The 13,958-nt window shown below is 39.6% G+C and overlaps 1 protein-coding gene across 1 annotated transcript in view; it reads left to right on the forward strand.

The window, feature by feature from the left end:
- LOC108790936 (lipopolysaccharide-responsive and beige-like anchor protein) overlaps window positions 1-13,958 on the forward strand; it is a 493,639-nt gene that overhangs the window by 421,732 nt on the left and 57,949 nt on the right. The window contains exons 49-50 of the mRNA XM_018561299.1: window positions 9,067-9,268; window positions 10,430-10,492. Of these exons, the coding sequence (XP_018416801.1) occupies window positions 9,067-9,268; window positions 10,430-10,492 (265 nt within the window). The remainder of the gene's footprint in view (window positions 1-9,066; window positions 9,269-10,429; window positions 10,493-13,958) is intronic.

Below are 13,958 nucleotides of genomic sequence, written 5' to 3' on the forward strand. Positions count from 1 at the left end.
GCCGGGGGGGGGGGCGGGGGAGCGAGCAGCGGCTGGCCGCAATTCAAGATGGCCGAGCGGTGTTCTGATCGGAGCCACTGTCATCCGGTCAGTTTTTGGATGACGGGATCGTTAAATATAATTGATATTTAACGATCCCTCTGTTTGCAGCAAACACCGGAGTGATCCTCTGTAAATAACTGGATTTACATCACAGCCTGTTCATTCAAGAATTTATGAATGGGGACTAGCACTCACTACAGAGGCTCCTCCCCATTCAGAAACTAATGATAGTAAGATATTTTTACTATCATTAGTTTGTGAATGAATGGGGAGGAGCCTCTGTACTGAGTGCTTCCCATTCATTAAATTCCTGGGGCTGCAGAAAAAGAAATTGAGGACTTATGTCCTCAATTTCTTTTTCTATTTCAAAAGGGAAATGTCAGGGGTCTATTTAGACCCCAGATATTTCACCGCAGCCCCCCCAACAGTTAAAAAAAAACAATTATTAAAAAAGAAATAGAAAATGTAAAAAAAATAAAAATGTAAAAATTTAATAAAATAAAAAAATGTGTACAAAAAAAACTAATAAAAAAGCACAACCCCTCCCTCCCCCCACATAACATACACATATTGAGGTGTACGCCATGCACATGCGCAGCAGTGCATGATTTTTTAAATGTATTTATTTCTTTTAAAAAAATTTAAATTAACTGTGGCAGCGCATGGCAAAGCTTTGTAACGCATTGCCATGTGTTGTGATCTTTGTGTTGCAATAAATATACGCCTGTATAATTTTATCACAACACAAACACAGCGTGAAAACAATTTTTTAACATAAGTCGCTTATTTACAGTTTTGCGTACCGTAATTTTTTTACGCAAAAAGGCGCAATTTCAAATTTCCAAATATTAGTTTATTAACTCAATACAGTTTTATCTTTTAGATTTAGTCAGAAAATTATTATTTTTTGTGCGCTGATACTGATTTTATCGGTTTAATATTAAAGTGACATTAAACCTTCAGATTTTTTTAACATAAAACAATAGTGTAATGTGTGCCTTAAAAAATCATCTGCACTAGGGTGGGCACCCTTCTTTTTCTTTTGTTTTCCAGTTCTACAGTTCCCCTGGCTGAAGTGGGGCAGCACCCCTAGCAATCCTGTACACATACCACTCAGTATCAGGATCCGTTCACAGCGCTTGGGCTTCAATATATTAGTATTGCTGGGATTTGTTGTATTCCGCATTGCGCTGTATAGAGGACTACAAAACCCAGCAATAGTACATTATACAGCGCAATGCAGAATACCACCAGCTATAGAGTACAACATTTTCCAGCAATACATTATACAGCGCAAAGCAGAAGACCGCTTTGCTGGGTTTTGTAGTCCTCTATAGCCGGGGCCATTCTGCATTCATTGCTGTATAATTTTACACTTTTCATTTCACTATATTGCACACCACACTTTTTTTTTCTTTTTTACTTCCACCGCTCCAAGCTTGCTCCTGTGATGGACTGCAATCTCAATACAAACTAGTAGTCCATCACTGGAGCCATTTTTTAAAATGTATTTTATTTTTTATCCGATTAACTGATTAATCGAACTTAATAATCGGCTAACCGATTTTGAAAATAATCGTTAGCTGCAGCTCTAGAGCACTCTGGATTTGAAGGCTTCCGAGGTGCTGTGAAATCGAACCTACCTACACAAACATTGAGGAATCGGCTATGGATGACAGTGGCAGTTTTAGGACATTTATCATGACTAGAAAGGATGTTGACTGTCAGGGGAATCTCTGTAGCGCACTTAAAGACGAACTATGAGGTGAGTGCTTCTCACTCACCTCATAGTTCTAGCTGACCTGTGACAATGAGACTGTCACAGGTCGGCTCAGTAGATCGCGAGGTGAGCGAACATATACTGGCGTTCGCTCACCTCTCGATCCTGTCACGGGTCTCTGCCGTGACAGGGGAGGGGCTGGATTCCCCCTCCCCGCTCCGATCCGCCAGCGCTGACTGGCAGAACGGACGGGGAGGGGGCGGGTACAGCTGGCTCTGCCTCTAGATAGGCGGAGCCAGCTGTCACTGGGCGGATCTCGACATTGATGTCGGGATCTGCTCCGGCTGCGGCGTCTCAGTATACCGCGAGCTGAGCTTAGGGTAACGGGAGGACGCTAGTTTGTGTCCTCCTGTTACCCTAAGGAGAACTATGGGGAAAAGCCCTGACCCAATAGTTCTCTAAGGAAAGGGGAGATTTTTTAAACTGGCAGTTATCTTTTAACACCATGCTGACATGCACAGCAGATCTGTAGCCTCCTATCAGTGTTGCCCTACCCAGGAGTATTCAAAAGTGGCCTAGAGCAGAGTAAGGCTGGCCATACACTGTTATATTTATTTTGTTCAACCCAAAGGGCTGAACAAAAAAAATACTGCTGATTTCTCGATCAACAGTACGGGTGTGTGTCGTTTGAGGAATCCCTGCTGTTTGCATTGCATTCTGACAGTGGCCGCCAGCCGTTGTCAGAGTACCCGACCAGAGCCAATAGCCAATGAAATAAGCTGGTCGCACAAAGATTTTCCAGCTAGCTCCTATGGTCAGCTGATCGAGGGAATCCGGCTGAAAGGGTGCCGACAGCGGCACACACTGTGCAAATTTCGGCCAGTTTCTCAAGAACTGTCCGAAATTCGCACAGTGTATGGGCGATGATAAGCCTATGATCAGCTGATCGAGGGATGCCGGCTAAAAGGGTGCCGACAGCGGCACACACTGTGCAAATTTCGACAGTGTATGGGCGATGATCAGCCTATCGAGGGATGCCGGCTCAGCTGATCGAGGGATGCCGGCTAAAAGGGTGCCGACAGTCGGCACACACTGTGCAAATTTCGGCAGTGTATGGGCGATGATCAGCTAATCGAGGGATGCCGGCTCAGCTGATCGAGGGATGCCGGCTAAAAGGGTGCCGACAGCGGCACACACTGTGCAAATTTCGGCCAGTTTCTCAAGAACTGTCCGAAATTCACACAATGTATGGGCACCCTTAAGTTGGCCATATAACTGCCGATTATCGTACGATAATCACGGGAAATCCCGCGATCGTACAATATTCGGCAGGTGTATGGAAGGCGTGCGACCGTTTATACTGTACGGTCGCAAGTCTTTTGTCTTACGAGCATGTTTGAAAACCAGCCGAAAATCTCACAATTTTTGGCGAGTTTGTGGCGTGCTCGTAAGACAAATGCCCTGTTTTCACAGTCCCAGGTGAAAAAAGGATTTACTTTTTTGACCAATCAACACACTTTAGCAGCTGTTAACCACTTGGCGTCCGCCCGTAGTAAAAAAACGGACGGACGGCACTGCAGCATTGGCGGGTTGCCGTCTCCAGACATTGTTGGCATTCTTTGAAGCTTAGATTTGGGGGACACTGGACTAGAGAAATGCCATAGAAGTCAGTCCCATTCAACTTCACAAAACATCTTCATCATTACAGAACAAGTCCAGCTGAATGTGATTAACTACTGCTAGCTATATACAATGACCTGGTTAAATGAGAACCTTCCCAGACACACCAAGTCAGTAGTTAGTGTAGTTTTTTCCATGGAAAAAGTCCATCTTTATCAAAATAATAAAGGGACTACATGCAAATGCTTACATATTTTGAGTGGCATTTTTATTCCAAACATAACATTTAGCAATATAATATATAATGTGCTGCACTGAACATTGATTAAGTTCAAGTACAAGCTGCCAGTAATACTAATTTATTGTAATAAGTATTCTTGTTATGGTATAACTTAAGCGAAAGTGAGGAAGGGTTATGTTCTCTGTCAGGTTTTTATTGTCCTTTACAATGATTACGGATACAGAAAGTGAGCAAAATCAAATGGGCACTGATGGTAAATCATCTTTTTTGGAACAGATGAGTGGAGAAGGGCAAGATCCTTTGTCAGGTTTACATTGCCCCCATGTCCACTGGGGTGGTGTTGCATCATGTGTGGTTACCAGGACAGGAAGGGAGGTGAAAGCTTCCCAACAGGGACATAGACAGCAATAATGACTTTGGATTCTCTCGTAAGTGACTAGCACTCTGTCATTCCATTCAGATGCTTTATTGTAACATCAAGTCATACAAGTTGTTTTGCTTGACTGTAAGATTTTTTTTAAAGATGTAAAAGCATGCACAGATCAACAGATGTCAAAGAAACCATGACTTGTTTTGTACAAAGTGCTTAAAGAGAATCCCGGTTGAAACTTTTATTAACCCTTGCAGTGGGGCTAACTCCGCACTGCAAGTGTTGAGTGCTTGTTTATGGATAAAACATTTTTATTCTCACCAGACCATCGAAGGTGGCACCCTGCTTTTGTGATCACTGAAGCGTGTCTCCTCCTCTGCTGCAGTGATGGACTGCTCCTCGACATCTTCCCGTCTATAAACTGTCTATGCACAGTGTATAAAGCGTAATGACGCCAGAATCCTTGGACCTCTGCATCAGAGGGGGAGAGACACTCGAGACTCTGGTCTAAGAACAAGCTGGCCTGGCGAGTAGAACTTTTTCTTTTTTTTTTAATGTGTCACCTAGACACAAACGAGCACTATGTAGCCCCACTGCAAGGGTTAATATGTTGTTTTCATGGAGTTCTTCTAATCATAAGTTGCCTTATAGTCATGTTCATGGGACCTTCCATAGACCAAAGGATACAGTGTGTGTCACGGTCTACTTTATTGAAGACCTGTGCACAGCATTGCTTTTTAATAGGTGGGACAGTATCATGCCAGGTTTACATCACCTTTTTTAAAACATGAATACTCCACATCCTTAAATAAAAAGCACAAACATTGACAGGATTAAAACCAGGAAAATAGGCAAACACATTTGCTTTTCATTTTGCTGCTGTTCAGGGTTTTTATGTTAGCTCATAATGCTATTCCTTTTCCTCTGGGCTATTGTGTGCACATTTTTATTTTCACAGCAGAAATTAAAGCCATCTCGCACTGTGTTAAGTGCACCAGCCATAATATACGCCAGGTGTAGTAATTAGCAGCCACATGAAGGCAGCCTATTTGTCTGGTTCTGCTGCTGTTGTTGAATCCCCTTGTGCCTTCACACTATCAGATAGCTGGATTTAATTGAGGCCACATCAGATGAGGCATTACTGACACCTTTAATTGAATGAGCATCCAGGGAGAATTAACTCATAATATTGATTGGCTTTTAGCCACTTGCTCAGAAGGGTGTCTAGATAGCTTATTAGTTGCCTTTATTTACACCTTAGTGCAAAGAGTACAAACAGGATTTCATGGTGCAATATGTTTTTGTAAGTACTCTTAATAAGTTTTTAAAATGAGCTGATAATAAAAATGCAAATGTCGTTTAATAGCTTTTTAGTTTAAAAAAAAAAAGTTTACAAATATTCTGTGTAATTACAGGGCAGAGCGTTATTAGACTTTTTTGATTGGTTTAATTTTCTATATTTTCAGAATGTCTACGTTTATTTTTAAAATCGTTATTTTAATGTGTCATTACGGGTCATAACATATTTTGAAATGTACTTTTTGTGCTATTGACCGTTTAACTCTATCTACTTTAGAACAGACATTGTGTTGTTTAAGTAACATTATTTCCTTTTATATTGTTTTTTTTTAACTATATGTGCATGTTTCGTATAGCTTCCCATCTTTTATTTTCAACAGTTTTCATATTTCTTGAGCTTGCCATTCTATCTTGCCTGCATGATATTGTGCTGCTTTTTAAGAGGTTCTAGGTTTAAACAGTAAAAGTCATTAAGGAAATGAGGCAGTAATGGCTTCTATTTAAATAACAATCCCCTCAAATGGAACTGCTCCCATTTAATTTCTGGAAAGCGTGGATGTTTTGCCTATTGTTTTGAATCTAGAGCTGTGAATTTGGACTAGTTATCAAGCTTCACCTTGTTTACCAATCAGCTTCAGTGTGACTCCCCTCCATGCTGACTGGGTGTGATGGAATTCTAGAGAGCTAAGCTGCAAACGTACGTGCGGTGTAACATGCCCCCATGTAACTTTGGTCCCCCAATACCAGGCTTTATTACCATATGCCACACAGATCTGTCCTATGGTGAAAATAACGGTTTTATTTTTTTAAATGAACTTCAATTGTAAAAATGTAAATTACTGTTTGATGAGAGAACCTCTTTTATCTTATTATAACCAGGTGCTGGGGTATTTTGTGCTATGCTTTTTTAGCCCAGGTTTACACCATTTTCTGGACCAGACCTAGGGTGCGGTGCATTGCGTTTTGCCACTTTTTACCGCTAATTTGGTGCGTTCCAGAGCGTTTTTTAAGCTTAAAATTTGCTTTCAGGTGCTTTCCAGTGCGTTTCCATGCATTTTTGATGCGTTTACAAGCGTTCCAGACCATAGAAAATGTGACCAGCAGTATTTTTTTTTGTCTGGGCAGGAATGGACTGCGCTGGTGTGATCAGAGCCCAGGAATACCATAGGGGTGGTTTTTTGGTCCAGGGACAAACTGTTCTGGTCTGGACATGATCCAGACATGGTGTGAACAAGCCCTTAAACGGAATATGTCTGTTAAGTTGGCCATACACTGTACAACCATCGCAAGACCTTAGTCTTGCGATGGTTGTAAAGTACTTAAAAAAGTACTTAAAAAAACGTACGATCTGCCCATCTTGGACAGGCAGATCGTACTTGCGATCATCGCAAGCCCGCCCCCTTGAGGATCGTACGATTCCCGGCGGGTTTTCAAGCCTGCTTGTTCGATGGAAGACGTGCGACCGTACAGTACAAACGGTCGCACGCCTTCCATACACTGTACGATTCTCGTACGATCGCGGGATTTCCCGCGATTCTCGTACGAGAATCGTGCAGTGTATGGGCACCTTTAGGGGATAATTACCTAGTTCCTTGTGCAGCTTAATTGGCCTTAAACTGAAGTTTTCTGGGCTGAGCAAGGAAGAAGAAAAAAAAATCAGCTTACTTTGATGTTACAGCACAGTTCTGGATTGAGTTCTGGATTGAACATATTATTTGCAGTCCAACTCTGTACATAGTCTCTGAATTTATCTACAGTACTGAAGATTTCTTAAGCTTCCTCCAGTACTTTGATTGCACAATTGGCACTAAATAATTGTCTTAATATTCCAGAGCTTACACATTCTCTTTAAGGAGGTTAGGTATGCAAGTCGGACTGTTTTATATTTTGCTTATTTTTGGAAGAAAAAGCTTTGTTCTTCTGCATGAGGTAAGCAGATCTGGATTACATACTGAAATCCAAGTTATGCTCAAATTAAGACCTTCAGTACAGTGTAGTGATCACTGGAAGCCTCCGAATATTTTTCTTCTGGTTATTTTTTTTAGCATAGTGAAAGTTATTTACATTCTTCACTAAATGATTACACGTTATTCTAAATACATTATTTCACAACTTAAATTATTTGTTTTCTTCTTGAATTACCCAGTGCTTTTATTGCACATTTAACAGTTTACAAGTTCTGTTTTGCAGTTAGTGTGTACTTAAACCAAGACTACTTCATGAGGGTCAATTCAATTTAAAGTGTTAAAGCAGCTTTGATGCAGTTACATTTAGAGTGACTCCATACTTGTGCATTGCAATAACATGCTGCAACGCAAGTTACACGTGATATTTGCACTAATTTTCAGTTGCATCCTCACACATTAAGGCAAGGCATCATGCTTTGTGGTGTGCTATGTTGGGGGAAAAAAGGTGCAGATGCTGTTTTTTTTGTCCGTTCTGGTTCATTGGCAGCCCAATTAAACAACTGTCTTAATGCAATGCACATTAACACATTGCATTAACACATCTTGAGTATGCAGTTCAATTTTGGTCTCCTATCCACAGAAAGGTTGTCCTTGAACTGGAGGGAGTCAAGAAAAAGGGCCACAAAACTGAGAAGCGGGCTGGAGAACCAAAGCTATGAGGAAAGATTGCAAAATTTAAACGTATTCACTCTGAAAATGAGGCGATTAAGAGGGGACATGATTGTAAATTGTTTAATGGTAATGCAGTAATAAACGTTATACTGTAAACTCACTAAAGAAGGCAAGAAACCACCACCTGAAATTGGAGGAAAACATGTTTAGCCAGAAAGTTGCAGAGGGGATTCTTTTCAGTTAGAAAGGTAGAGTTGTAACTCCCTTCCACAAGCAGTAGGATCAGCAGAAAGTATTGACTCATTCAAGAGTTTTTTTAGATAATTTTATCAAGTATTCTTAGTGATTAGTGCGCACACACACACACACACACACACACACCCACCCACCCTGTGTCTTTATTCAACCTCAAATACTATGTAACATGCTCCTTAACACAATGAACCTGAATGAAAGGGAGGGTGGCATATACTAATTTGCCTCTGATCCAATGAGACCGGCTATGCAGCTTGTCGGCACCATACATCCACTTGTCAAATCTTCCCAGCCAGTCTTGCACATGGGATTTGCACTCCCATCCAATCTTATGGAGAGTTTGTACTCCAGCGGCAGGGGCTGCTTAAGTCTAACTGCACCAATGGAGCTGCTACACTTTAAAGATCTATTTTACATCACATTTTTCAAAACACTGTACCCCTTTCTTTGAAAGAATTAGACATTTATAATGTTCCAATGTTCCTTTTAGAATACCTGTAGGAGTCTCGCATTGTACTTCTGCATGTGGTCACCTCACAAAAGTTCAAAGTTGAGTGGTCTTGAACAATGTAAAATGTCTCTTCAGCATTATTTTGGGAAGTAGGTAAGAACAGACATCATTTAAAGGATGTTGGTTCTACAGTAAGGAAGCAAAACTGTTAATTGGCTATGCTTCACTTTGTATAACAGATCCTGAGTGCCCAAGACCCATGTGAACTTCCCAACCCAGCTGAGAGATTTGTTCTTATTGAACTTGCTCTTATACTTATACTTTTGCTTTGCATTTCTTGCTACTGTTGCTACTCTCTACTCTATTATAACCACATCTTTCTTTTCTTGTCCTGTTTTCCTTCCCTTTGTTCTTTGATTTGTCTTTCTTTGTACACGTTGTTCCCTTTTTCCACTTGTGTTTTGGGTTCTTGTTGTGCCCACTCAACAGTATCTCCTCCTGCAGACTCCACTGATGTTTACAGACCAAGCTCAGCATGATGTCATTATGGTTCTGAAGTTTCCCTCCAACTCACCAGTTACTCACATTGCTGCAAATACTCAGCCTGGATTGGCCAGTCCTGCAGTCATAACTGTAACAGCTAACAGGCTGTTTGCTGTGAACAAGTGGCATAGTCTTCCTGGTAAGTGCTGTACCATTGTCATTTATTTAAAATACCATGTCATAATTGTCTACAACTATGTGCAAGTCTGGTACATACACAAAGTTAATCTAGTTAACGTGTGCATGGTGGGGGAGGAAGGGTCAACAGGAGAAGCTGAAATATAATAGATAGCGTATTGTCTATAACAAGGTTAGGGCACACGTTTCTGCTTACACGGTGAAGTACATTTATAGAGTAGCAATGTCATCCAAAGTGCAGTAACTCTAAGCAGCCAATTACTTTTCAGGTTACTCTGGTCAGGTCATGTGATTGTCTGTCCTGGGTTACTGGACTTTGCAAATTTCACTTTGCTCATTCAATATAGCTGCTAGCCTCTGCAATTGTATACATATTTGCATGCAGCATTTACTGCATTTGGTGCACTGTATTCCTAAATACATCCAAATATGCTTAGAGCAGACATTTGAAAGTTAAAACAAAATCTGTATCATGCTTCCAGAAGTGTTCCTCTGTAATTAGCTGTTTGGCAAGACTTTTGAGCATGGCTCTAGGAATAATATAAAGCTGCATGGAGGCGGTGGCCACACTTGCCACACAGAGCAGATGGCTGTCCATTCAAAATCAGGCATCTACTTGCGGTTTTATTTTACACAGTGACATATGAAGCTGCTGCCAGGCAAGCATCCGCCTCAGCGTCTGGTAATCCAAAATAAATATACTGAACATGTGCCTGGCTAAAGAAGCCTTTCCACCTATAAACATAGAGAATCCTATCTTTAGTGTTTAGGACTGAATAATGCATAACACCAAAATGCAGCTGTATGGATGTTGTCCTTCTCTGCAAAAGAAAAAATGTAAATGCTTTTTAATGAATGGATGCTTTAAACAGCATGAGGTAATTAGGGAATAACATAAGATTGTTACATATTATTAACAGCTGATGTTTTCAGTGTCCTCTTATATCACATTGTCTAAAGGGTAGAGCTGTGCAATAAGTAATCAAGTCTTTAGAGTAAAAGCACATCAGCTAAATTGCAATATGTGGGTTTTATTTTGTTGATTTTCTATTTTGTCAGTTTGTACGGATGTGTTGCCTTACATATCATTTTTGTACGTTTTCTAAAAATATTTTTATATCTAAAATTATAGAACAAGCTTGTGCTCTAATATAATCTTTATACTTTCCAGCCCATCAAGGTGCCGTTCAGGACCAGCCGTACCAGTTGCCGGTGGAGATCGATCCTCTCATAGGTCTGTCACTTCCTCCTCTCTATGCGATTCATTAAGCTCTGTATGGTAGCCCTGAAGTGTAGATTACTGTTGTTTTTCACTTGCCAGTTGCCTGGAATGGAATTCTCCTGATAAACCATTTGCATGCAAATTGGAATGCAATGAGCTGTGGCTATGCTGGTATTTCATCAACTCCCCCTCGTTGGCTTGCCTAATTTGAACAGGCCTAGGACGTGTGTCACCGAAAATTAATATGGATGCCGTAATAATGTGTGATTGAGAATGGCGCATGAAGCACTGTCAGGATAATATTGGATCTTTTCATCACTCAGACTTGTTGATGAGCAGGAGCGAGGCCCTGTTATGATGAATTGGCGTTCTGTAATGTGCTGGAGCTGCATTTTTTTTCCTCCTAGGGAAATTTTCATAATAACAGCGAGGCTCTTCCCTATGAAAAGAAATAAAGCATGGTGCTGGGGCTTTATCATTTACATCTGGCCTTTTGTTCACCGACCTGGGTTACTTGCATCCATGTTAGAGTGCAGCTATTGACAAATGCATCTCGCACATCTTGTCTTTAAAAATGCAATGTTGTTTGTATATATTGTATTAGGAATGGGCAAGAAAAAGGCCTATTGGACATAAATTGCACAAGATATGGGACCCATATCAAACAAGAAATATGCAAAATAAGCTTTGTAAATGCAAAGTGGTATTTAGCCACTTCCAGTGCATAGAGCTTACCTAAAAGGCATTATTAAAACCTGCATAGCAATAGTGAATTTAGCCACTGAGTGCTTCATAGCATTCCATGTAAACATAATATTTCTTTGTTATATAATATATTACATACAGTTATTTAGTTGTGAAGTTGTCTGGAATGCTTTTCATCATAAAAGGTGAAACATCATAAATTAATCTGAGCCCTCCATGCAGTAATATATGGAGGGTTTGCTTTAAAGTGTGTCTAATCTTTTTTACATTTGGATAGAGAATTTAAAGAATTAGAAATTATCCACTCCAGCTTCTCCATTGGGGATATTCACCCTCTCATTTTTCACACAATAATGTCTCCAAGACAGCAAGTGAGAGGGAATCACAAATTTTCCAGTGGGGACCACTGTCTGGGAGGGAATTTCTCCTCACCTTGAAGAGATTTCCTCTAACTTCCTGTTGTGTCTTCCAAGTAGGAATTGAAGGGAAATATTCCCAATGGGACATAGCAAACAAAAAAATCTGCCTGGCATTTTAACCTTTTGCTAATCTAAAATATTTATTTGTGTTAGGAGGTACTTCAGCCACTAGGGATAGGTTTGAATTTAGGGGCACTTTGTGGAGAGTTGAAGTTTTTAACTTTATTTTGTGATTACACTCCCACTGAACCTGTGATGAGCTCCATTAAATATATGATCAGTTGATTATAGAGAACTCTGTATGGAATCCCTTTTTCCATTTTTAGTACTTTTGCATGTTTGCTGAGTACCAGGGGCAAGCTGTTAATGCGTATATTGATCTTTAGATCACAAGCTATAATTTTTGCTTGTTATGTCATCTTGTATTATATTTAAATGTGTTCTGCAGTAGTAGTAGTACAGCATCAATAAGACTTTTCGCTTTTATATGGTCCAGCTTTTTCACCAGGGGCACGCACACAGAAATCTTTAAAAAAAAAAATAGGCAAGAGAGAAATCATTTTTTGCCACTTATATTTCCTTCTATATCATTACCACATCATCCATTCCTTTTTGTATAATAATTTAACATCAGCATTTTTTTTTAAATTATGGCTAAAAAATAAAAAAAACTATAATCATGTAATTATTCTATAAAACCGTAAAAGTGTAGTTCCCTGCTGATCTCAATTAAGTGAATTCTGGTTGCTAGCGGTTTCTGTACATGCCTAATGCACTGTATACTGAATAACTATTAATATGTAAACACACTTTATTGTTTTACTCTATGTGAAAAATACAAACATCCATAAAAACACATACAACTACATAAGATGGTTATTGTACAATAATCTGAAATGTTTTCTTCATTAAGCGCATTTGTCTAGAATGCATTGTGGTTTGTGTGAGCCTGTGAAGAAGTCTCATTTGTGTCTGTCATAGTTGGCCCTTCCCTTGTGTAAGGAGTCAGGATGATGAGCAGTGAGATATGGTTTTATCCTCTTCAGAAGTCGAGAGCAGTCTTCCTGTGACTTATAGTGTGTTCTGTGACCGATGTTTACTGGCTGGAAATGGATGAACCGCAGTTCATTATCATACACTGCGCTAGGCTTCCCTTTCACTGAGTCCCCTGATAATATTCAAGTAAGAGCAGGAAAGCTCTGCTTTCTAGCAAAGAATAAAATATATATGCACTTATTTCATGAGCTATACTTGCAGAGGCTGTGTTGACAATAGAGAATTTATATTTGTGCATAATCATGGCACTTTATTTTATATTCAGATGCAACTCAAACTATGTTGCAATTGTTTGAAAGAAAAGTTTTAATTGGTGACAGATATGTTTTGCTGAATAATATATTTTTTAAGCAGCATACTGTACTATAATTTTTTTTGTTTAATTTGGTCAGGATGGGCAGTAACAACAAATTAAAAATAAATGACAGCCAAAAATCTTAATGTTCAGTGTTTCACATGCCACACTACATCAAAGGCAGTCCTTCTATATGACATTATTGTTTGAACACAAAGCATTATAAGAATAATATTTTTTTAATATAATTTTTCATACAACCTAGATGTTTTTATTCTGTGCTAGAAGTGGAGGTCTCCTTTAATCATTAACAAAATGTAAATGTTATAATGTAACTGAATGATATAGTCTAAATAATGATTTTGTAAAGATGTTTTGTTTTCACATGGAAGAAATGAACAGCCAGACAGTTGTGGGGAGATGGAAATTATGGAATTTGCTGGCCAATCTGACACTGTTTAGGGAAAGGCGGAGATGGGGAATAAAGAACAGGGACAAGCCAATGTCACGAAGAAGCCCTTTTTATGTTCAGCTAGGCAAGAAGTAAATTAGCGCAGATGGCTCTGGAAAATAACAAACTTGATGGCACCCACAGAGAAGAGAAGCATTTAGTTACTAAAGAATTTGGTACAGAACAAGAAGGAATGAAGGAGTACTGATGTTGTAGCTCTTTTCATTTTTCCGGAGCATAAACATATCATTTTCCTTCATGTAACTCATGACTTCAGCATAGTCTTACTTTCATCTCTTATAAAACGTATTAACCTTGAGATAGGGAGTATCAGACATGTTTGTACATATGTATCCCCATTGCTACTTGATAACTCACATGTGATGAAATGCAGATGGTCAGGTCCAGCTCACGAACATAACTGCATTTTTTTTTAAATACTGTACAGATTTCATAGTGATTGCGGTTCATGTGTGTGTGTGTGTATGGGTATGGGTGTGTGTGTGTGTGTGTGTGTGTGTGTGTGTGTGTATATATATATATATATTATTA

This window comes from Nanorana parkeri, unplaced genomic scaffold (genome assembly GCF_000935625.1).
Source record: "Nanorana parkeri isolate BGI_ZX_2015 unplaced genomic scaffold, ASM93562v1 scaffold514, whole genome shotgun sequence".
Lineage (NCBI taxonomy): Eukaryota > Metazoa > Chordata > Amphibia > Anura > Dicroglossidae > Nanorana > Nanorana parkeri.